At 42.7% G+C, this 25,325-nt stretch overlaps 1 protein-coding gene across 8 annotated transcripts in view; it reads right to left on the bottom strand.

The window, feature by feature from the left end:
• Positions 1-25,325, bottom strand: part of ATP10B (ATPase phospholipid transporting 10B (putative)) — a 285,082-nt gene that overhangs the window by 86,675 nt on the left and 173,082 nt on the right. For 4 of the 8 annotated variants that reach the window (XM_046667349.1, XM_046667350.1, XM_046667351.1 and 1 more), the window contains 4 exons: positions 23,241-23,336; positions 17,703-18,088; positions 16,486-16,680; positions 294-498 (listed from right to left, as the gene is read on the bottom strand). In XM_046667349.1, the coding sequence (XP_046523305.1) occupies positions 294-498; positions 16,486-16,680; positions 17,703-17,977 (675 nt within the window). In that variant the 5' untranslated portion in view covers positions 17,978-18,088; positions 23,241-23,336. The remainder of the gene's footprint in view (positions 1-293; positions 499-16,485; positions 16,681-17,702; positions 18,089-23,240; positions 23,337-25,325) is intronic. The other 4 variants (XM_046667353.1, XM_046667354.1, XM_046667356.1 and 1 more) reach the window with 2 other exon arrangements.

The following is a 25,325-nucleotide window of genomic DNA, read 5'->3' as shown; positions in this document are numbered from 1 at the left end:
TTCCTTGCTTTAGAGCAGAGAGCACAGTTTCTTCAGTTGAACAGAGTGGGTCCCCATTTAGGAACTCTGAGGACTTCAGCAAGTTATTGAGCTTTCCTAAGCCTCAATTTCCCCATCAGTGATAAAGGGATAATCCCCATCTCAGAGTGACTTGCAAGATTAGGTGTACCTAAGCGCTTGGGAAGAGGAGGCATCCACTACTCTCCTCTCTACTCACCAGATTAAGTTCAAGTTTCCAGTAGAGGTGGAAACCTCTACTTTGGCCTCACTGTTGATCTTAGACAGAGCCCTACCTGCTGCGAGAAGCCCTTCACAACACGCCTTTGTTTCAGGTTTGTCTCTCCATCTAAGTTGGCAGTTTCCAGGTGGCAGATCCCGCTGGGGTCCGAGGAGAAGAGGAGGAGGATGTCTGCTGGGATTATCTCATTGCACTGCATCTGGATGAAATCTCCCACATGCACATCCTTCCAGCACTTCTGCACGTAGCTCTGCTCTTTCCTTGGGTGGGAGAAAGATGGGGGTCAGAGTGAGTTTTAAGGTTCTCTAGACAATTAATGAGTGAATGGAGGAAGGTCCCACCTGCACCTAAATATCCCCTAGTCAGCCTGTCACAGACCACTCTGTATTCCACCTTGCCCTAATTGGCCACCATTATAATCTCTCTAGCTAAGCTGAGCATGATCTATAAATTCTCATTAGTAAATGATCTGTCTTTATGATCATTTCAGTTTTGATTGACGGCCGGCTGCTGACTGGGTATTGTGCTCAGCCCTTGCTTTCCAGCAAGAGAAAAAATTTAAAGAGGAAGGTTACTATACAGTCATGTTAACAAAGCACTCTCAATAGACATCGTTTCTCAGAATAGCCAGTTATCACCGTAGAAAGCAGGGTTGTAAGGAACTAGTGTATAGGAGATTGTTTCTGGTTATGGAAGGAGATGGGCGGTGGGAAAGGTGAGGTTATAGGCCATTGTCTAGGAAGACAGAATGGTCCTGAAAGAGAAAACTCTGGCAGTCAGGGAATTAGGAAGATGGCACCAGGAACTTTGATGAGATGGGACCTATCATAACTACAGAAATCATGGCTGAAGAAATCTGACGAAATTACGCACTTTCTCTTCCCATGCAATTTATCAAGCTCCGATAATGACAGTGGCAGCAGCAACTGCAAATTTGGCATTTCTAATGTGCCAGGCACTCGTGTTAATTAATACTTCACTTACTTACATAATAACCCACTGGAGTAGATATTATTATACCCATATCACAAACGAGGAAATTGAGGGTCCATGAAAAATTTCCCAAGATCATACAAAAACAGAGCTAGAACCTGAGATCGGGTCCAACCTGATACCAAATCCCACAGTTGTCACTGCCTGTATCTCCTCCTCCTCCTCGAAAACATCCCCCTGTGTCCTGTCAGGTGGCATTGTAGCCTCAGCCTTTCCACCTCCAGCAAAAGGACCTGCTCCCACCCAAGGCAATACTTTCCATTTCAAAGAGCTCTCATTTTAGAAAGTCTTCCTTCTGCTTAGCCAAATATTGAACTAATTCTGCTCTCCCAGGCAATTGGATCTACTCCATCTTCTACCATTTTTGAAATATTTTAAGGCATTCATCAAGTGTCCTGTGAAACCTTTTGGACATGCCAAGTCAAATTTAACTTTCTCAGCGCCCTCAATGATTCTTGTGTGACACAGTTTTAAGATCTGTTCTGGAGATGTGTGCTCTTCTGCCTAAGGCTGCGTTTGGAAATGTTCCTCTTTTAATGTGGGGTTTGGAACCAAACCAATACTCCACACGTGGTCTTTTTATCTGAGCCCAGCTGGCTTGCAGCCGGCTGCCCCTGAGCCCCGCCGGCCTGGAGAGGCTGGGTCTCCTTTGCTGTTTTTCCTCACTGAGGCTGAGTCCTGGGCATGTTATTGTTTCTGTTTCTGCTGGAATCTGAGCTGCCCTGGGCGTGACATATATCCTCTTCCACAGAGATAGAGACGTGACTGGAATTCCACTTTTCTCCTTTGACTTCACTAAGGAGGACAAGGGGTTCAATGTCTTGCTTCCTTGGGGTCCTCTGGAGAACTCCAAGCAAACCCTCCTAAGACTCTATTTCCTTGTTATGAAAGGGCCTTGCACAGGACTCTCCCCGTTCACTGAAATGAATGTGCTTCCCTTTGGGAGGCCAAAGGAAGATCTGATAAGAGTCTATGAAATAAGCAGGACACCAGAATTGGGAGCAGTCTTGTAACTCTGAAGACCCACAGAGTTCTGTAGAAGCGCCTGTGGTTCTGGAAAGGACAGTGCCGCGCCTGCTGGTCAAATCAGTTCATGGGCAATATCGTCCAAATGGCTATTGAGGCCACTTCTGAGGATTCAGGGGGCAGTGCCTCAGTAGCATTTGACGAATAATTCTTTCCATGGAAAAGCATGTGACAGGTTTAACAGGTTCCTCTGCCCTTTGCATCCCATCAGCTTATTTTAAGCTTCCCCTCTGCCCTACATCACTGTTTTTTCTATGAAGAATAGGGGCAGTCACTCCAGATTTGTTTCTCAGTGTCATTTCAGAAATACATTTATCTGTTCGTTTATTGATGCATTCAGAGTGGATCCTCCTCCATCAGGAATGTCACTGTAACTGTCAAATAATTCATGTTCTCACTGCCGATTCAAGGGAGGATTGTGTTTTTCTTCAGAAGCACCATGGGAACACCTGCTAAATGTTCGAGTATAAGACCATTTAAAGGAATTGGAATGGCCCATACTCTCCATGGAAAGGGAATCTCATAGGGTGAAGGAGGGACTGGCTTTCTTTATTGCTTTTATTTTACTTTTGGGAAAAAAAAGGTGCTTAAATATTATAGCAAAATTGCTCCAAGGAATAAAGGATTGTCACTCAACTTGTCTGCATTCTTCCTCCTTTCCTCTCTTTGACTTGCATCCTATTGGATAATGCCTTTGGGAATGATCGGGTATCCGTTGATTGCTATAATCTCAGCATTCCACCTGGTATTTGAGATTGGATTTAGGGAGGACACCTTTGACTCTGAGCAGTCTCCCAATTGCCAACATATCCAGAGCACACAGGTTCAGAAGGTTTGCAAATGCTAGTTGGGTGTGCTGCATATGTAGGCATATCAGAGGCAAGGCCGACACACTTCCTCCCATGAACATTAAATCTTATTCTTCCCCCTTCTGATAAAGGACTTCACTGCTTTTATGGGATGTAAGGTGATGGGAGATTGAGGGGTATGGAGATGAGCTTACGGTATATACATTTTTATGAACAGTTACTTCTGAGCTGGTCTGGAGTGTCATCTTGTCAATTCCCATCATGATGATAGGCATCATGAGCTCAATGGAGCCACTCAAGAAGCTGAAAGTCAGACCAGTTTCTATTATCTCTTCTTTCTGTCATTCCTTGGATCCCAGGGAGGTCACTGCTGTACTGGTAGCAATTGCCTCTGTCTTTCCTTAGATGTAATCCTGCCTTCCTTAGGATGACATGTAGTGGTGAAGAAGCATTCTCAGTCTCTGTTGTAGGGTTAGCCTCCTCAGGACAGAGATTGCCCATCTCTGGGGCTTGTGCTTCTCAAATGGAGGCACACATACCTCCAGACACACATCCTGTTGTGTGTATGTGGGAGTCCTGAAGCTACGGGATCAACATGATTTTGGGGTGTTAGTTTTAAAAAAGATTTGTGTGTGTGTGTGGGGATATGATTTTGCAATTTAGCTGGTACATAATTTAAGGAATTATATTTATATTAATGTAGACATAGTTATGTTGTGGAATCAGAGTCAAATTTTATAGGAATTTTAAGGATAAAAAATGACATCAGGGTCATTTCATCGTGCCCTGGGCCACTTTGTGCTGGTCTCCTAATTCTCTAGGGTCCATTTGTCTCCTCAATTGTCAGGAACACGTCTGTGGAACAGGCAAGGATGCACAGCCCGAGGGCACCCAGCCAGAGGAAGTGATGAGTGGCTGAATCCTGCCGATGCAGAATAGCGGCGTGTTCCTGCATTGAGTGACGCCCGGATGCAGCCAGTAGCTGGCTGGGAGCCACCTGAGGAAGTCATTCCCTCGTTAATCCAGACTGTTCAGAACAGCTGCCCCAGGTGGACTCGTCCACACACTCTTGATCATCTCCCTGCTCAGTGAGTCCACACCTGGGAACTGAGTGCTATTTTAGTTTCATGGGGATGTTCACCGCTGTCTAAAAATAAGACAAATCAACGGGGCTTGGGACGAAGACTCCATCTGGCAGATTCTGCCTCGAGGAGAAGTTAAGTGGTGCAGCACTAAACGACTTTCCGAGAGGAGATTGGGCTTTTTAAGAGGTAAATAAACAGCAAGAGAGGTTTGTAGGCAACTGGATGCTGTGGGGAAGCAGGTGAAAGAGGAGAATGGAGGAGGAGAGGATGCTTAGGGCTCCATTTCTCGAGTATGTGGATTTTATAAAAGAGTTTCAAGGAACTAGAGTAGAGGGGATTTATCAGGAGAATTAGTTGTCTGTGGGACTTCCTATTCAGAATACAATGATGAGCTGTCCTGAGCTGCCCTTCAGGGAGCTGGAACGTCAGGCCCAGAATGGTCAGTGTTGCCACCCCAGGGTAAAAGGGGAATGCCAGGGAGAATGAGTTCAGAGGGGGGATTAGGAGCGGGTTTGAATCCCAGCTTCACTGCCTACTACCTGTCTGGCATTGAGCAAATTTCTTAACCTCTTGGAATTCTGTTTCTTCTTCCGTCAGTTGAAGATAATATGTGCACTTGCCTCAGAGGGTTGTTGAAAGGATTGATGACATGACTCACGTAAGGGACTGAACTTGGGGCTTTGCACTTGGTAAGTGCTCAATAAAGACAAGCTTCTTTTAGCATGATGATGACGATGACGACTGTTAATGTTACGGTGAAGGCTAACCACCACTCTGCCACTGCCAGCATTTTCTTTTCAGGCTACTGGGATACCTGTTTTATGCCCATGAGTACATTTCATGGCTTGTGCCTAGGCACATAATGTGAAAACACAAGAAACTCTAAAAACCCAAACCTTTTCCCCAAGCCCAGAAAAGAGGGATTCACACTCAGCCAGTTAAAGACTTAGGGGTCTGGACGCTGGCTACTGGGACAAACTCTCAGAAAAATGTATTCTTAACATCAAGGCTGCCCTGCAAGCTCTTTTGTGGATGTTGACCAACTGACTCTAAACTTTATATGGAGAAACAAAAGACCCAGAATAGCTAACACACTATTGACGGGGAAGAACAAAGTTACGGGACTGACATTAGCTGACTTCAAGACTTGCTATAAAGCTACAGTAATCAAGACAATGTGGTATTTGTGAAAGAATAGACAAACGGATCAGTGGAACAGTATAGAGAGCTCAGAAATAGACCTACATAAATATAGTTAACTGATCTTTGACAAAGGAGCAAAGGCAACATAATAGAACAAAGATAGTCTTTTCAACACATGATGCTGGAACAACTAGACATCCACTGCAAAAAAATGAATCTAGACACAGACCCTACATCCTTCTCAAAAATTCATCAAAATGGACCACAGACCTAAATGTAAAATGCAAAACTATAAAACTGCTAGACAATAGCATAGGAGAAAACCTTGATGGCCTTAGGCACGGTGATGACTTTTTAGAAACAACATCATGAAAGAAATGATTGATTAGCTGGACTTCATTACAGTTAAAAACTTCTACTCTGTAAAAGACAATGCCAAGAGAATGAGAAGACACGCCACAGACTGGGAGAAAATGTGATGCATCTTTCAAAAGATGCATCAGATAAGGACTGTTATTCAAAATATACAAAGAACACTTAAAGCTGAACAACAAGAAAACAAACAACCCAATTAAAAAATTGGCAAAAGATGTGAACAGACACCTCACCAAAGAAGATAGATAGATGGCAAATAAAAGCACATGAAAAGATATTCCATGTTATACGTCGTCAGAGAAATGCAAATTAAAGCAACAACGAGATACCACTACACACTTATTGGAATGGCCAAAATCCAGGACACTGACAACACCAAATGTTGGTGAGGGTGTGGAGCAACAGGAACTCTCATACATTGGTGGTGGGAATGCACAATGGTACAGCCACTTTGAAAGACAGTTTGACAGTCTGGAATCTCTGTTCTTTCCATGGCTGCAAGGAGGATAACAAGGGCCCTGCGGCTGGTCCAGGAATACCAGCAATGCCCCATTATTTTGGCAGTGGTGCGCTGAGGGAGAGGCAGTATCCTAGAGTGAATGAAAGCTTTGGAGTCAAGTGAGCCTGATTTGAAATGTGGAACTCTTCTTACGTGTAGTGTGACTTTGAACCCACTACTTAACTGTGTGACTCTCCGTTTATTCATCTATCAAATGGGACAAATAAAATCTATTCTATAGGTTACAGTGAGAGTTAAAGAAGATATGAAACGTGTCTAACGACCTCATAGCAAATGGCATTTACTGCTGCCATTATTGTCATTATAGTTCTTATTAGCTTGGAGTAAACAGTGTCGCTGCTATGGAGATAGTAAACTAGAGACTGTGTAGTTGTCTATTTTCATGAGCTGATATGAATGAGGTGGGTTCTTTTGGCTGGAGGAGGAGCCTAGAAAGAGGGAGTAGGAACTGAAAAGGGGAAAAGGTTGGTGTGGCCTCTGTCCCCCATCTGGCACCAGGAAATGGAACAGAAACTAAAGCAGTTACATTAAAGACAGCCTGGGCTGGGGCAGAGGGCAGTGAGTGCAACTGTGTTCCCCCAACCTGCCTACTCTTTGCCCCCTGCGCCCATTTATCAGCTACTGACCACAGCGAGGGGGCTTCAGACTTAGAGGACTGAGGAAAGTACCAGAAGGGGACAGTGGAGGCTACGGGAGTGGTAGGAGACCTGGACCCCTGACTTGGCCAGAAATATTGGGGACACAAGTGATATTCACCTTCCCTGAGGATGCCTAGACATATCTGGGGGGCTTGAGGATTAGGGCGGGTGGACTGAAGTCCCAAATCAGCAGTTTGGGGCTGAGTGTCATTGGGGCACTTGTATGAATGTGATCTCATTATCACCCAGAGGCTTCTGAGGACTGATGCATTTGGGTCACATTTTGTACAGTATAAAGTCTGTCTTGATACCAAGAGGATGCTGAAGCCCCAGCTTTGGGGGTAGCCCATTCCTCGACCTTGTCCACAAGCTTGTCACACATGGAAAGCAGAACAGAGCACAGAATGGCACCAAGCAGTGACGGCCAGGGAAACACCATGCTCGGGGGACAGGTGATCCGCAGGTGCAATCCATCAAGGTCACAGCCACAGATTATGGAGAAGCAGCCTTAGGGTGTTCAAAGGCAGGAGATGTTACTCCCAACATGCTTCCACTAGCCTCTGCAGATCTAAATCCCATCTTTCTCTTTTTACTCCTGGGCACTGAGTGTCAATGGTGCACCTGTTCTTGCCCCACTTCCTATTATATTATGGCCCTGTTTCCTAATTCTTTCATGTGTCTTCTATTTTCAACTATGTAGTAAGCTTGCTGAGAGCTGGGATGATCTGGGTCTTATATTTCTCTGCCTACATGGGGTCTGGTATGGTGTCTAGCACGCTTCATTCAGTAAATATTTAGTAACTGATTCCTTGTAGATTTGCCTCACACATGAGGCAGTAGAAGGGAAGATTTTCCTAACCTTTAGCCATTTTAACATCAATCTACCTCTTTTTGTTATGGACTCACAAGCGGAGACTTCCAATGATGATGTTATAACACAATACAATACGACATAAGCTCACACGTATTGAGTGCCTGTAATGAGCCCAGAACTTAACCTACTTTACCGTTTACCTGCCTAATAGTGAAACAACTTCTATTATCACTATTTTCTCTATTTCATAGATGAGGAAATTTAGGCCCAGAAAGGTGATCTAACTTTTGTAAGGTCACATAGGTGTGTCTATCGGGACATATGAGCGCCAGCCGTGGGAGCTTCAAGGCTCAGTGTGATCTCTCAGTTCTGTTTGGGAGTGAGGTGCAAAGCAGATGAAGCCTCAGAATCTGCTGACATAGACGTAAGTGAGGCTGGCTGGAAACGGGAGCCTCACCTTTTGGCATTGTGAACTCCTTAATGGCAAAACAGAGGCTGTAACTCCTCATCTGCTGAAATACAAATCATGCTTGTTGACACAAGGGAGAGCTCCAGGGACACCTGAATTCTTGTTTTATGACTCTTCTGCCCATTGAGTTTTGGGGAGGATCTAATGCCTTCTATCCTGAAATGACAAGCTGAATTGGCCCAAATAGTTTATGGCCTTCTGTGAGCACAGGGTGAGGCAGTGGGAGTGGGGTGAGTACTTGCAAAATTGATGCTTCAGAGAGAAGCCAAATGCTGTGCAAAGACCTGTGGGATGGATGCAATGGTCTGCTGGGCTGTAAAGTCCAGCCGGTGGCACTTTTCATAGTCATGCTTCAAATGATACTAGATGCTTCTCTGTTGTCTGCATTTTTCAGATTCTTCCCCCAGGCAGTTTGGCTACGGTCTTAGAGCTTGGAGTCAAGTTCTATGGTAAAGAGTTTGTCTTTTCTCATGCGGTTCCAAACTCCAGCCAATGGTCCTTCTTTCTAACTCCCCTTGGGTCAAGCTCGTGATGACTCCAAGCTATCAAGGTTCCAGAACTCTCCTTAGCAATATTTTAGCTAACATTTTCTGAGTGTTACTGAATGCCAGGCACTATGCTAAGCATTTTACATGCATTATCTCATTTAACACCTGCAGCAACTCTGGAGTAGTTTTAGGGTGAAGGTGGATTTATGATCATATTTTGATGTTGGGACGGCCCTGGCGAAGCCTAAATTCTTCCCTGTCGATCATCTCATCTTCTTTGGGTTTCCCAGAGAGCTGTTATTCAGAGGAAATAATAGTAGAATGGGGAGAAAAGAGCTGCTTTATTAATAGCCATATAAGTATGCTATTCTAACACACGTTCTATATTAGAAGTTGGGTTGGGCGAAGTGCCTTAGGCTCTGGGTTAGATGAGGCTACCTTTTGCCTGAATCTAAATCTTAGTATGGGTGTGCTCAGGGGTGCTGTGGGAAGGGAGGCAGGGACATACGCCCAGGCTCCACAGGGGTTCCCCAAGTTCAGATTTTAAATTCTGCTACATAGAAGAGTAGAGAATTGAGAAAGCAGAACATAAGTGCTGGTTTTTAAAACATGGTAACCCTGCCCACTGGTAAGTGTGGCTCAGTAAATGTCCTTGATTTTTACGAATAATTAAACAATTCCTCCCTTGTGTGTATGGAGAATGTAGCAAGAAAGATGAAGGCTCCAGTTGGGTCTGGCATTGAAAATATTAGAGTTGAAGGGACTGAAAATTAAAGAGAAAATGACTTAGAGATGCTTATGGTGCAGACCCTGAGTTAAACTTTTTATAAGGATTATCTCATTCAATCCACATGACCTTGGGAGACAGGAGCTAGTATTGTCCCCATTTTACAGATGTTGAGATTGAGGCTCAAGGGATCAAGTAACCATATATATCCATACATTTGGTAAGTGGCAGTTCTGAGTCAATCCCAGGTCTGATGCCAAAGTCCTTGGTGCGAAGCATCTAGTAAGATGTCATATTGTAAATATCATTGTTAAAATTGCTTCCCTCAACCTCCTTTGGCATCGCATTGTATAATTGCTTCTACAGCTCTGCTGTTTTCAAGTCCTCTTGCGTGTCATCTGCACAACTTTTCACAAAATATATCAGAGAGAGATTATGATCACTATTTAAAGATGAGACAAATGGGGCTTCAACTGCTTAAGTGGCTTCATTTAGGTCACGCAATTAATTCGTGACAGACCCAGGATCCCAACCTCTGGTTTCCTGCTCTCAGGCTTTCCACTGGGGGCCCTGGCACAAAAGGCAACTGACATACAAGGGAAAACAGGTCACAGGCCAGCCTTGCTTCTTCTTCAGCAGAGCTTGCTACCACTGGGAAATTGGCCCTCAGTGCCATGCTGTCAGAAGACTGGCCACTCTCCTGTTACATCTGGAATTATTTTCATGTTATAGCAGCTACCTGACTTAGAGAAAAGAGAATCTCCAAGTCTTGGTAAAAAGTCAGAATTTTAAAATTTCTTTTCTGAGTCATTCTTCTCCTATGTTTCTGACATTTCTTGATTCTGGTCTTTTTTTTTTTGCTGAGGAAGATTTGCGCTGAGCTAACATTTGTTGCCAATCTTCCTCTTTTTTAGCTTGAGGAAAATTCGCCCTGAGCTAACATCTGTGCCATTCTTCCTCTTTTTTGTATGTGGCTCACTGCCACAGCGTGGCCACTGATGAGTGGTGTAGGTCTGTGCTAAGAACCAAACCCATGCCACCAAAGTGGAGCATGCTGAACTTAAGCACTAGGCCACAGGGCTGGCCCAACCCTGGTGTTTTCGATACCAGCATAAGCCACACATACAACCTTTAGCTGACACACGAAGAAGTCATGAGCTGAACTATGTTCCCTCTACCTGTCTAAATGCTGCTCATCCTTCAACACCCTCCTGAAATGTCACCTCTTCGGGGAAGGCTTCCCTTGGCCTTGATGTTTCTCACAGGCAGAAGAGTCACGGCATCCCCTGTGTGACTGTGACCCTTTGCACGTAGGCAGGGGACACTGCAGCTGTTTACAAGCTCCTAGTGATCCCTGATCCCCTCGAGGACACACAGGGCCTACCAGGTTGGCCCCCACACTCTAGGTCCTGAATTAATATTTGCTGAAGAGACGAACAGGGGAATGTGTGGCTGCTGAAGCCCTGGAAGGCTTTTGCTTCATTACAATATGGGGACAAAACCCTCCATGGGTTCCTCTGGTTGACACTCCTGCTTCCTCACTGCGTGTTTTCTGAATACAAATAAAAATTTACTAAGTTGGATGGAAAAATACAATCTCTTGCTGGGTACGTTCTCCAGATTCATTAAACTGAGCCCTGGGAGAAACTAAGCTAATGCAATTCCGAAGCTAATCCCTCCTTGAAGTCATTCCATAAATCTGATTAATGGGTCACCTTTAGACCACAAGGACGGTTGCCATATTAAAAGAAAATGCTCTGACAGGATTGTAATTCTGTTAACAATGCTTCTGCTGTTTGCAAAAAGATTCTCTCACAGTATAAACAAGTCTGGGCTGGATGAAGCATGGGATTAAGTTGAGCAAAATTCTAAGGACCCTGGTATTCAACTGCACAAAAATGAAAAAAAAAAAAGACATCAGTTTCTCAAATGTGGGAATCTGAGACAAAATGGATTGAGCCAGTGCTTCAGACATAAGCTATTATGCTGCTTCTCAGAAAAAAAAAATTTTCCTCGCGGATCTTGTATTCTTTGTCGGACATCCCATCACGCATCATTGTCCCATCTGTATGTGGCAAGAGGAAACGCCCTTTAGCACTCATAAGTTAATAACTAACGCTTATCTAGTATTCCCTACCTTCCTATTCCGGGAGCTTTCATAGAATCAATCCACTTCATAGTTGGAAGAACTTCATGGATGTATAGTATGAAATATCCCAGAGTGTGTATGTTTCTGTTAATATGTGGAAAGCAATTCACAAAGAGATTAGCCTCAAAAATACTTTAGAGTGACAGTGTTGAGGAAATAGAGGTGGCCTCTCCAACGTCTGTTCCCCTTTTCTTGGAAACTATCTCATTTTTTCATTTGGGTTTTACATCTTCTCTGGATCATTTATATGCTTTCAGGGAAGCTGACTTCATGCTGGACTTTGTGGCTCAGGTATGACCCAGTTAGCATAATCCCATCTTCTGCTCACAGGGGTTGGTCCAAAGATGGGCATGTGACCCACTGGGGTCACTGAGGTATGAGGAGGGTCTGGGGAGTAAGGCTTCCTTGACCTTCCAAGAATGCTTTCAGAAGTGTCTGTCTTTCTCCCTTTGTGAGTTATCATATGAGATGAGCTGCTGCAGCCATCTCATTGCCACGAGGAAAGTCTGCCTGGGGATAAAGATGATACAGACCGGGACTGAAGGAAAAGGAAGCTAAGTGCCGGATCTAGAACACAGACTGAACCACGCCTGATCACCTGCCCACCTCTGGGCGTTTGTAGTGACTTAAGCCAAGATGTCTCTTTGTTATTTAAACCTGTTTGAGTTTTCTGCTGCTTGTAGCAGAGAGTATTTCCACTGACACAACTGAGTTAAACAAAGTTGGTTAGGTTACTTACTGAGGGTCCTCCCAGAACCTTTATTATGCTAATATACATTGTTAGACTCAAGAGAAGCATCAAGTCTGTACTATTTCCCAAATTCATTTGGCTGTGGGTTCCGTTCTTTCATAGCGCATCTCACAGGAGAAGTTCTCATCTGCATCCCAAGTGTTACAAAGTGGAAATTGAGATCCAGAGATTCAAATGACTTCTAAACTATAATTAGTAGTTAGTCACAGATCTGGGTCTAGAGTATAGGCCTCCTGACTCCCAGGCCTGCATTTTTGCTTCAAAGTCACACCCTCTCTCTCCCCAAAGAGGTTAAGAGCTTCCTTTCTGAAGATGAATCACAAAAGAAGAATCTAATTATCCTTTACAAAGACTTCAAGTTCCTAGGATATTATCAAGCAAAGGGTGCAAATTAGAGGGCTCATCGGAAAACAAGAACTTTGGGTCAGATAAAATAGGTCTGAAGTGTTTGAAAAAATTATACCAGTTATCAACATTTCAAATAAAAACAGTAATTTCTAGCTCCCCTAATAAAACTCAGACAATCTGGCAACACTGGGCCTATGTTTCCACATGGTAGACAGCTAGAGCTGAGTGGCCAGCTCTGCCTCCTGAGATGAATGCATGGGCCTTCCAGTTTGCCACAGTCCACACTATTCCCTATTGTATCCTAAAACTGATGCCAAGTGTCAGTTGCTATTTATCAGTACATGAATAATATTGCTTTCCTTCTGCATCCAGTTTATTTCATTCAATTACCTGCCTGGCCCCTGCAGTCAATTATTTTGCTACACTGGAAAAAAAAAATTTAGATTCAGTATATTTGGAACAATACTGAGTTAATCAAAGATGAATACGTTTCTTTACTATGTATCTTTTCTTAGTCCTCATGGGTTATGGGTCGGGAGGACCAGCAGACATTTTTTTGGCCATGGACGTCTTTTATCAGAGACCATCTCTTGGTCACTAGTATTTCACTGAATGCAGTTTGGGAATATATTGCCACCAAACTCCTCATGTCCCTTCCTGCCAGTGAGCCTGTGAACTAATGTCTCTTTTCTCTAAGATTGTTATCACCTTGGTTTTCCACTGTTCCCTGGAAGTTATTTTGAGAACAGAAGAACAACAGTCTGCCACACATCAGGCCAGCACCCAGCACAGGTTGCTCTGTGGTCTGATCAACATCGAGATTATCCCCAAGAACAGGCCCATTATTCTGGGATGCTTCTGGCAGGGGATTTCCGGCAGAGCAGGGAGAACAGGACCAGGCTAATTGAGGTCCACTCACACTCCTCCCCAAGGAACCAGCTTCCTGGCTCACCACTGTGCATCTTTCAGAAAAACAACAAAGGAGAAAGATAGAAAACAAAAAGTGATGGAGTGGATTGGTGACAAGAGAAACACAAAGCTTTCTCAAAACACAGTCTCTTCAAAGAAGTCATCAGACCCCAACAATTATTTTTCCCTTTCTTTATGATTTCCTTATTCAAAGGTGAGGGATGTGTAAATCTTAACTCTAGGTGTTCAATGTGCTAATAATGTTCAAGACAATTATATCTAGCTGGAAAAAAGAAAAGCCAACAAAATCCTTCAGACTAACTTTTTTAGAAGCTCATCTGATGCTGAGGGGAGCGCACGGAGTTCCTCTTAGGGGTGCCCTGGAGACGAAGGAGTCCTTTGCCTCACGTGGTCTCCTTAGAGGTTTCCCCAGGCTACAGCTTTCCGAGTGGAGTTTGGCTGAGAAACCCTCTCTGCAGCCAGCGCCAAGTCCATCACCTTCCCATCCCCTGGGGAAGCGAAACCCTCCTCAGAAGGAAGGAGCCCTAAATGGCTGCAGTGCACACCTTGAAGCAAACCCCTTCCATCCCAAGAAGGACCAGAGCAACTGCAGAGCTTCTGCTGAACTGGGGTTGATAAAGTCAGAGGGGAAAAGTCAGAGGGATGGTGCTCCTTGAGAGAGATGGACATTTTCCTTATTTGCCAAGAAGTCAAGCCCTCACCTTCTAGTGATTCAATCATCTAAGCCTTCTAATTGCTAGCCCAGGAAGCTCTGAGTCATGGCAGTCTCTCTGTAAGCCCAGACTCGACTCCCTTACTTCTTTTTGGGCTATGTGAGTTGTCACAAAATTGAGACACACAAAACTCCATCTTCTTCCCTTATCGACTGAGAGCACGTCCTTTCCCTAACAACCCAGTTTGTTCATTTACTCCAATGGAACCTTTGTAAAACAACAACATGTATAAAATAATGTTAAATAATGGGGCAAGACAGCAGGTGTGTGGTTTTGTTTTGGTTGGGACAATATCAGAGAGGAAGCTTAAGGACAGGCTTGATGGTGGAGCTGATACAAGTTTTGCTTTGTAAAGATGAAGCAATCACAGCTTGCATATTGAGCATTTATATTACGTTAGGTGTCGTGCTAAGCACTTTCCAAGGATTATTGCGTGCGATTCTCACAACCGCCCTAGGAGGTGTTCCGATTCTCATTTGCCTAAGGTCGTATAGTTAATGAGTGATGGAGACAGTGTTCAACCCAGGCAGAGTGTCTCCAGGGCTGGTTCTCCTAATAAAATGCTCTACTGCTCCCCTGATAAACAATGATGACTCTTCCCTCTGAGGGTCTCCAAACACGGGCCAATGTGCTCATGGCCACACTGGACCAAGAATGGGTGAGAATTTATGCAAAATCCTCAAATGTTGAAAACATCTGAAACAGCAAAGAAAATGCCACATAATAAACATCTCCTAATTTTAACAAGTGACTGATCCAAGCCTCTACATTTTTTTGTTTTATGGTTTTAGACCATAATTCTCACTATGGTAATTGAACAGCTTCACTGAGATAAAATAATACTCTCTTCCTCCTTCATCCCTCTATAAACAGCAGCTACAGAGGCAGCAGCCTTAGAAAGATCAGAGCTGGGCCCATAGGACTTCCCTGAAGTGTTTTGCTTTACCTGCTATAGACGAGACACTCTTGGTTATTGACAACTTTATCAGATTTGTACCTCCGGAAGTCTTCCCAAGCATCCTTGATGGCAGTGACCGCCAGGATAATACTGATTGGTATCAAGTTCACTTCAGGCTGGAAAGCATTGACCACGGGTACAAAATTCAGGACCGCGATGCCCACAAAATAGAGATTGGCAAACCGGTGTAGCTGCTCAAAGATGTTCTTGGGGATGAAGGACAACACAGTGTACTTGCTGGTCTTAATTTGATTCCCACGATAATGTCTGTTGGGGTTCTCTTTGTGGGACCATCCTTCAAAGCGCAAGTTGGAGACCACCACCCGTCTCTTGTCTTCTTTCCTTTTCCGCTTTCTCCTCCCTTCTTTTCTCATCTCTGTGCAATCCTGTCTCTTTAATTCTCATAGCATGACACTTGGGTTCCTTGTCAAAGAGGTTTTTTCCTGATCAGTTCCATGGTTCAGCTACCAGCGAGTCCTGTCCCTGACATCTTTACTTGCCTTTTCTGCCGAAAACTTCTCTCTTCTTTCAAAAGGAAAATTAAAAATAAAAAGCCAGTGTACAAACACAAGGGGAGAAATATGATCAGGAAAGAGCTCACAGAGAACAGGTGTGCAGCCGCCAGGTCACTTCCTCCTACTTGTTGAGACTCCACCCGGTGGAATGTAGACGTCACCCACAGGTATCTTCCTTTTCCACCCCAGGCAACCCAGAGCAGGTGCATCAGCTCTGGGTCCTAAAACCTACCTGGTTAAGTTCTAAAAGCAAGGATTCTTAGCCAAGTGTCTCAGATGCTATGAAAATGGTATGCATTTTCTTGTTTGGGAGACGTTGCCTGTCACTTGTCAAGGAGCTGCTCCTGAACTTGATCTCCTGAAATGATCTAGTCAAGTCTGGAGTTTAATGCTTGAGCTTTCAGTCCCATTCTTAATAATATAACTTCCTTGTGCTTAATAATATGAATGTTTAGACAAATTAAATTAAGGTTTCTAAATTTCAGCACAGTCGGCATTTTGGCTGGATCATAACGCTTTGTTGTGGGATGCTGTCCTGCATTTTGTAAGGCATTTAGCGTCAACCTTGGCCTTTATCTACTAGATGCCATTAGCACCCTCCTTCCCAACATGGCAAACAAAAACGTCTCCAGACATTGCCAAATGTTCCTGGTGGAGCAAAATTGCCCTGGTTGAGAACCAACAAATTAAATAAATTTAAGAAAATATAATGTGAAAGGAGAGACTAATCCTTTGAAAATGCTGACAAGTTTGCATAACCTATTTGCAAGAGAGAAAACGGAATGGTTTCCCTTACCTTTCATATATCTGGATGTTGGAGTGGTTTATCTTTCTGTCAAAACGGTGTCTCTTGAGGTCCTCCACGCCATCCTTGACCATGATGATGAACAGGACGATGGCCAATGGTAACATGGTGATCTCCCTGTGGAAGACCTCCATGGAGGGCACCCAGTTCAGAATCACCAGGAACAGGAAATAGAGATTAGCCCATCTGGAAGGGACAAGCAAGGTGGGAGTGAAAAACACGGAGAAGGAAAATGTACTCTCTACGTAAGTAGTTCTCTGCTGTTGGCCCTTAGCAACCAAAATGACATTCTCTTTCAGCGTCACCTTGAATATTATGGTAAGGGCTTTGAAGGCAAATCCATTTAGATTCAAACTCGGTTCCTATTATTCACTAGTTGTATGATCTTCCTGAGTCTATTTTGTCTTGTGTAAAATGGGATGGCACTACCTACTTTAAAGAGCTCTTATAAATATTACATGTGATAATATTTGTTACATACACAATAGAGGGTTCTGGGGCCTAGTAGTTGCTCAATAAATGGGAGTTTATAATAATAATTACAAAATTCAAGATGATATCTAAGTGCATATCTTGCTTTACAATTAAAAGATGATTTTGTATATGTTATCTCAGAAGAGTGGCTTGCATTTTTAAGTTTCCCAAGTGTTTCTTACTCCCTCTTGACCCAGTGCCTTTGCACATGAAGGTCTGTCTGCAGGAACATTCCCCTGGCTCCCTTCCCTGACTTCTCTCTGCCTCTTTTCATGCAGTTAACACATCTTTCAATTATACTTCAATTTTCACTTCCTCCCAGAAGTCTTTCCCTACTTTCTTAACTAGGCCAGATTTCCCTGTTACTCACTCCAGTAGTGCTGTATACCTCTCCTTGGAAGTATCTACCTGAGTTATAATTTTACATCAACTTGTATAATTTTAAAATTAACGTCTGTCTCTTTCACTAGACAATACACTTAGCAGGGACCGTCTTTCTCTTTCTCTATGTTTTCCCCCTCATATATCTCTAGCACCCAATCCATAGCTTGACACAGAGTAGATTCTGATAAATATTTATGGAATGAACAAATGGATGAATGAATGACAAGGCTTCTCAAGGTACACACATTTGCATATTAAAAGAAAGGTGTCCAGAGGGCTGTGTCTCTGAGTTGGTCCCAGTGGCAGATGCTTGGTTAAAGTGTGTATCATTTGGCCAAGTGGTTGTGTACCTGTGAAACTGCTCAAAGAGATTCTGGGGCAGGAACGTGAAGAGGGTATATTTGGTCGTGCAGATTCTGTTGCTGGAGTACCTCCTGGAGACATTTTCCCAATCTTGGTGGAATATGCTGTTGTTGGGGAACACGACGCGCTGCTGTGTCAGGTTGTAGGTCTGCCTTCCCTTCTCTGGGGACAGCAGTGGTGTGGCTTCTGATGGAGACTGGGGGAGGCCATCTCTGACTCGCCATTGCCACCGGTGCCAAGACGAGTCCACTGAAAGGGCCATTTCCAGTTGCAAGCTAAGGTTTGAAAACAGACATAGGAAATTGCCATGCTCAGGAGAAATATGTGGTCTATCAGCTCATCCACTTGTCCACCCGTCCATCCAAGGTAGATTCTGGGATACAATGTGAGAAAAATAGGTTCAGTCCCTATAATCCACATGTTCTAGGGTGACAGACATTAAGCAAATAATCGTATAAATAATATACAACTAACAGTGTGATAAATGTCATGAAAGCATTTAAGATGGGGATGGGGAGAGGGTATTGATGACCTAGTTGACATTATCAGTGAAAGAATGGCTTCTGGGGCATGACCCTGAAGGTCAGAATTCCAGCTCTGGTTCATTCCTGAGGCTGAACCATCCCTTCCCTTTGCTGGTCTTCGGTTTCCTCACTGTAATATGAGGAAAACTGTTCTTGTTCTACTTTTTTCACAAGCTTTTTGTGAGGAACAAATTGGACAGGACATAAAAATATGCTGAGACAGGTCTTAAAGGGAAAAGTATTTATTCTTGAGCTTTTCTCTAGCTATAAAATTTTCTGATATTGATGATATTTCAGAGAACCTCATTTGTGGCCAGAACCTCAAATGAGAGTGATAGGTGAAAAAGAGATGTTTCTTTCCCAGGAAGTTTGAGCCTGACTTGACTGGGCCATGCTGAATGTTGTTCCATGAACACAGCTGGTGCTTTCTGATCTGATTGACTGGGGCCGGGGGTTGGATATGCTTCCTTTCTCTCTGCTCCATTCGGTGTTTTCTGAAACCAAGCACTTAGTCAAGCAGATGATCTTCCTATGCAGTGGAAGAATGCTGCTTTATCTAGGGGATTCGTATTTTTGAGCTCTTTCAGTGAAACCTGTAAGCAAGCCCTCAAGGTTCCTTCTGGCCAAATCTTGCTTAAAGACCCAGAAGGATGTTATTCAAAGATACGCTTTGTAAGGATAGAAGTTGTATATAATGGTGCTTCTCACCTAGTAGGCTCACAGGATGATTTTCTCTTGAATAAATGGACGAGTGAATGTTAGATATTATTACTCTTACAATGAGCAACCCCTTCTGTCATAGAAATTGGGATTCACGAAAGAAAAAAGTTCCATTCTTATTTAAATGGTAATATTTTACCTTCCTGATGCCCATATGATTTGACCTTTATTTTAATTCTCCTCATGACTTTAATCAATTTCCAAATGATTTTCAACTCACAGACCCCAAGGCTGCAAGAAGCTCTTGAGAGTCTTAAGTGAGCCCTTGTAGAAGCAAAAAAAATAAATGCAATTACTGATGCCCGTCATAATGTGACCAAAAGCGATATGACAACATTTGGTAAGCCAGAAATAATATTGTATATCTTCTTTCTCATTATAAAAAAATATGCCCCTTTCATGGATTCTTTTTTCTTATTGTTGTTGTAAGAGAAAAGGAAATGAAAAGACAATTCATGAATAGAGTTGAAAATGCAAATAAGAAATATTGCCTTGGCTAATGCCATACATATCAGACTTCTCTCAATTTTAGGTGATAAGATCTTCACAAAGGAAGATTGGATTGATATGGGAGATGCAGGTATTTTAGGCGGGGTGGTTTAAAAAGTCCATTTATCATATTCTTTATTTTTCTTTATTAACAATGTAAAATAAGTTCCCTTAAAAATAAAGCAGACATGAAGTGGATGCCAAACTAATGGATGAAAGGTTGATGAGGAACTGGATATTTCCATAGTTTCAAAGTATTTTCCCCCCAAATCATTAATTAAAATGTTAAAAAAAGAATCACTTTGTAATGGAGAAACATGGCAGACACCACCTTACCCAACAGACGAAAGCAAACATCACCAAAATTGGAATAATTGACATCTTGTTCCTCCTGATATGATGTACTGAGAAGGACATAACATCACTGCTGTGGTAGTCACAAGGAAATACTGAAACACCTCAAACTGGGAGCTATTCTACAAAATCCTTGGCTTATGTTTTCAAATGTCAAAGGTCAAAGAAAGACAGAGGAACTGTTTCTGATTAAAGGAGACTAAAAAGATATGACAACTAAATGTAAGGTGTGATCCTGGATTGGATCCCAGACCAGGGGTAGATAAAAGAGGTCTAAAGGGCATTATTTGACGATGGGCGAAATTTGAATGTAAATTGTGGATTAGGTAATAGAATTTTAATAACATCAAATTTCCCAATTATGATAATTATATGGTGGTTATGTAAGAAAATGTTCTTGTCCCTAGGAAATGCATCCTAAAGTAGTTACGGGTAAAGGGTTAAGGCATCTCAATGGTTCAGAAAATAATGTATATGTTTGTATATGTGTGTGTGTACATATATACATATACACAGTTAGGTAGGTAGGGAGTTGTAGAAGTTTCTAGAAACAGAAAGTTCCTAGGAGTGTCATGTAGAGAACTGGTGGTGGGGGGAGAAAGAGTAGCAAAAGTTGAGGCTGGAGAGACAGACAAGGGCCAGGTGGCCTGTTAAAGCTACTTATTGTGCTGAAAGCAAGGAGGAGTCCTGAAGAGTTTTAGGCAAGGAAGCCGCCTGAACAGAGCTGTGGATCCCAGGCTTTGTTTTGCCTGAAGCACACAAGAATGGGCCAGAGGGGCCAAGACTGGGGACAGGAAGGCAGCTCCTTCACGAACTGCTTCCCCTTTCCTCTAAATAAGTAACTTCTTTCCAAAAGTAGAACAGGAAACAGAGGGATTGTGTAATCCTTGTATCTGAGGTGTGGTTTATTACTGCTTTCAGACAGGGAGGGGCATGCCTGAAGCAACTCTCTAAGGTCCTTCCAGTCATAAAGTCTCTCTCTCATTCGAAGTTTTTGAAATAGCACTTCCCACTAACGATAAACTTGAGGATTATCTACTTTTGCTAATTCATGCTCAGATCACCTCTGGTTTGAGGTAATAATCTTCTCCAGCACCAATATCACTTTTACCAGGATGGTGTTTGTGTGGTGGGGGAGTATTCTTATATGGTGGACCATTAGCCTAACATCCTGGGTTAATTACAGTTTACTGAGAAACCCTATTCTCATTCCCAAACTTTCTCCATTCTGCCGGGCTCACATTTCCAATTAACCATAGTTCCTTTCCTTTCCTTTTCATTTTAATGAACCCAGGTAAACTCCATCATTAGCAAATTCCATTCTCACTGTCAGGGGTCAATCAACCAGTCATTCACTGAATCAAGAAATACTTATCAAACTCTTGTTTTGTACTAGCTGAGTAAAACCTACACATCCATCCCTCTCCTCCTGGAGCTTGCACTCTACTGAGGCTGAAAGATTTTAAACATACACTCATAGAAGTAAATAAATGCTCACCAACCAGGATAAGTGCCACAAAGGAGAACAGGGTGCAATGCGATTACACTACAGAGGAGTGGGACTTTGTCCCTGAAGAGGTGGGGCTGGAGCTGAGATCAAGATGTGGGTGAGGGGTAACTGGATGGAATAGTGAGTGTGCATCTGTGTGTATGTTGTGTGTGTGTATGTGTGTGTTGTGTGTGTATGAATATGTGTGTGTATGTGTGTCTGGAAGCAAGCGAGTATCCTAGAAAGAAACAACATTTGCAAGCTTCCTGTGGCTAGAACAAACAAGCTCACTTTAAAAATGGAAGGAAGACCCAAGTAGGGCTAGAAAACAGGAATCAGTGGTTCCTGGAGAATTATTTTCCCTTCATGTACAGTTCTCTAAAAAGTGTATGAGTTGGTCAGGACAATGGGGGGAAAACCCTATAAAATTAAATTTAATCTACACTTAGATTCTTGGTAAATAGTGACATGGGGTCAGTGAGCTGAGGAGTCGAAAGAAAGATTTCTTGGACTCTCAAGATCTGGCAGTAGTGCTCTTTTATTTAGAGAATAGTGTGGAATGGCATGGGGACAGGACCCATGGGCAGTCAGAGCTACTGCTGCAAACATGGGTGGAGAGTAAGGCTAAATTTAAGGCATAGGTATGTGAGCCATTTCTTTACAAGACAAAGGAAAGAACATGCAAAAAAGTTAAAATGGTATCAGTGCAGGTGGGGTCTGGCCATTGGGTGGTCCCACAACTTTTAGATAAGAATCAAATCGGATTAAGTAAAGGCCAGAAGCCACCACCCTAAATACTACCTTCAGCTAAAGACAAAGGAGGATCTTGCGGCGGGGGGGGGGGGGAGTCAGTTACATGAGGTTACCAAGCAGTAACCAACTTAAGCCCTTGCCTTCCCCATTAAGAGTTTCCAGAGATAAGGCCATCCTGCCTTCCTGCTGGTGCAGAGAGGGTGGCACCTTTACAGCTGGAGATTTCCCTTACAAATGTAAATGTTTCCCAACAAAGGGCAAGCAAGCGCTGAGGGCAAGCTCCTCAGAGTTGCTTTTATTAAAAGTAACCAGCCCCCTTCTTATCTGCAGTTTTAAAAGTAACCAGCCTAAAATAATCCTCATCAAATAGTACACTATCCTAAAATTAAAATTAATTAGAATCTAAGAAAGTTTGGCTTTCAACTAACCACAGGGTTTTTTAAAGCACTCCATCTTGAGGACAAAATGTGTAAATCTCACAAAAACCATTTTCTGTTAGACATCTAGTCAACAAGCAATAACCACTGAGAAGAAACAGTCTGAGGTTAGCACATCCTCAAATCAATCAACTGTATCAGTTTCCCCCAAATTGCAATAATTTTTGAATCATCTTTCCAATTTTTGCCAAACCTGAATATCGTTTGTTTTATTAATGCAGTATATTTTAACTCAATTTACTTTTTATTTATTTTATTTATTTATTTTTTTGTGAGGAAGATTGGCCCTGCACTAACATCTGCTGCCAGTCTTCCTCTTTTTGCTTGAGGAAGATTGTCACTGAGCTAACATCTGTGCCAGTCTTCCTCCAGTTTATGTGGGATGCCACTACAGAGTGGCTTGATAACTGGCGCTAGGTCTGCGCCCAGAATCTGAACGTGCGAACCCCCGGCCACTGCAGTGGAGCACGCAAACTTAACCAGTATGCCACTGGACCGGCCCCCAACTTAATTTTTAAGACCTTAAATGTTGACTTTGACGTTGTGCTAAAGCATTGATATCTGAAATTAGGAGTTTGACACACATTATTTTTTTAATAGGCGCTAACAAGACCTACTTTTCTTAAAACAAAAGCTTTTGGCCCTCTATTACAACACTGAACTAGACCTGCTGTATCTCTATTGCTGTTCTGGTAACTGGGTTCAAAAACATTACCATCATGCAGAAAGCATCAGTCATTTTCCTTTTTTGAAGCTCACCTACGAATGCAGGAAAGGCTGCTAATGTGTTTTGCAAGTTGTTTTCTGTTTGTTTCTCACAGAAGTGTCAAAACACCAACAGGTTTTTCATCAACCCTGATTTAGAAAGAAAAAATATAGTGAACTGGTTTTCTATTCATTCTGCAAGCATTCCACTAGATCAAAGACAGATGTGCAATAAAACAATCTTATTATCAATTTCTTATTCATTTTGTTTTTTCTGCTTGTTTTGGTTTGATTTGTTGAGAAAATGGCTATCACTTTTATACAGTTTTCTACCTGTTTTACCCATACTCATTTTACAGATGAAAAAACAAAAATAAGGGAATTAGAATAATTCCTCTCTAGAACTTGTCATTTCTTCCTGCTCCCTTTCAGGAAAGCCTATATTTACTGGAATCCAGGATGTACTTCTTTTTCCCCCCACATCTGAATGTTTTGGACCTAGGGTATGTCATATAATTGATATGGTAATGTTTCTTTTTTATTTTTACCCTCACAACCTATTATTAAATTAATGGTATTTTAGATTCAAGGAAATGTGTTTAGTGGCAGACCAGAAAACAGAAATCATGGTTTGAAAGCCTCTCATGAAGGTTTCCAGTTCTGGAACCTGCCAAGGAAAGTTCAGGAAGGCCTTCATAGGAAAGAAACGGTCAAGGTGGTGGCCTTATTCTGCAGTGGGGTTGGGATAGGCTAGAAGTCCTGGGGACGGCTGAAGTTCAGAGCCTTCATTTGCCTTGTACTCAGTAACAGGAGTCTACATATAGCTGCTGCGAGCAATCAGTCCTTGTAAGCACCAGACAGAGCTCTGAACTTCCCAGTGGGATGAGCAAGAGCTATGATTGTGCCTTATTCACAGACTACAAACTGTGTCCTATAATTAGGATGCCAGATGCTGATTTCCTCTAGAGGAAGAAATACCGAGTGAGAAATGAGTCTGTAGGCCCTGCACAGGGTAGAGTGGGGAGTGTTGCCTTTGGACGTCAGTGAGAGCGGGAACTAGTGTGAAAGGGGAGGGGAGAATGAGAAGGAAACAGTGATCACCTTCAATGAAATTAGTGAAAGGACGCAATTCTGTAGAAGATAATGAAATACATGACAAATGAAATCCTATGGAGTGGGCCTTTGTGGGAAAGGAATGATTGAAGGGTAGGTCTTTACAAAACTCCTGAGTCATCAGCATGCCATGCTCAGCTCCCATCATTAGTCTTTCAGTTAATGCTTTTTACCCCATTGGTTTTCTCTTAGCTCCTCAGTCCATAAGAGCTTTACTCTGACAGATTTTCAAAGGAAAACTACTTTTTAAACAGATGAGAAGATAATTCTGTAGTCTGCTGTGTTATACTTCATCACCTCCGAAGTTCGTTAGAGTTAAGGGTGTCACCAGTTCCCCAGCAAGCTGATCTCCATTGGGTGTATTTGGAGCTCAGACCTGTCTCATGAGCTTCGGACAAGAGTATCCCACTGCTTACTTGCTATTGCCACTTCTTTTTTAGGTATCTCAACTTTAACATTTCTAAAACTCTTGGTTTCTCTCCAAAATTCACTTTGGTTCCAGTAGTCCCCATTTCTATGAATAGCATCTCCATTTACCCAAATGACCTAGGAGTTATCTTTGATTTCTCCTTCATTTGCTACAGCCCTTCTATTTTTAAGTTTTATCTATTTTTTGCCTCCTAAATATTTTTCAAATCCCTCTGCTTCTTGACATTTCTACTGCTTCTAATCTAATAAGAAACATTATTATCTCTTGTCTGGGCTACTGTAATAGACTTTTAACTGGTTTCCTCATCCTCATTTGCACCCTTTCCAATATAGTCTTCACATAGCAGCCAGAGTTATTTTTCTGAAGTATAAATCAAATCATGTCAGTCCTCTTCTTAAGGATCTCAATGATATGATTGCCTTTGTATAAAATCCAGACTTCTCACCCTGGCCTGCATTATTTCATATGATCTAGCTCCTGCCTACCTCTTTCCTCTTGCTCAATATTTTCAAATATTCCAATCTCTCTCTCTCTCTCTCTCTGTGCACGGGTCTAGACATTGAGTAGTTCCTCTCCTTTGAAAGCTCTTTCTTCAC

This window comes from Equus quagga, chromosome 7, assembly GCF_021613505.1.
Source record: "Equus quagga isolate Etosha38 chromosome 7, UCLA_HA_Equagga_1.0, whole genome shotgun sequence".
In the NCBI taxonomy this organism is placed as follows: Eukaryota; Metazoa; Chordata; class Mammalia; order Perissodactyla; family Equidae; genus Equus; species Equus quagga.
This window is presented reverse-complemented; position numbering and strand designations above follow the sequence as displayed.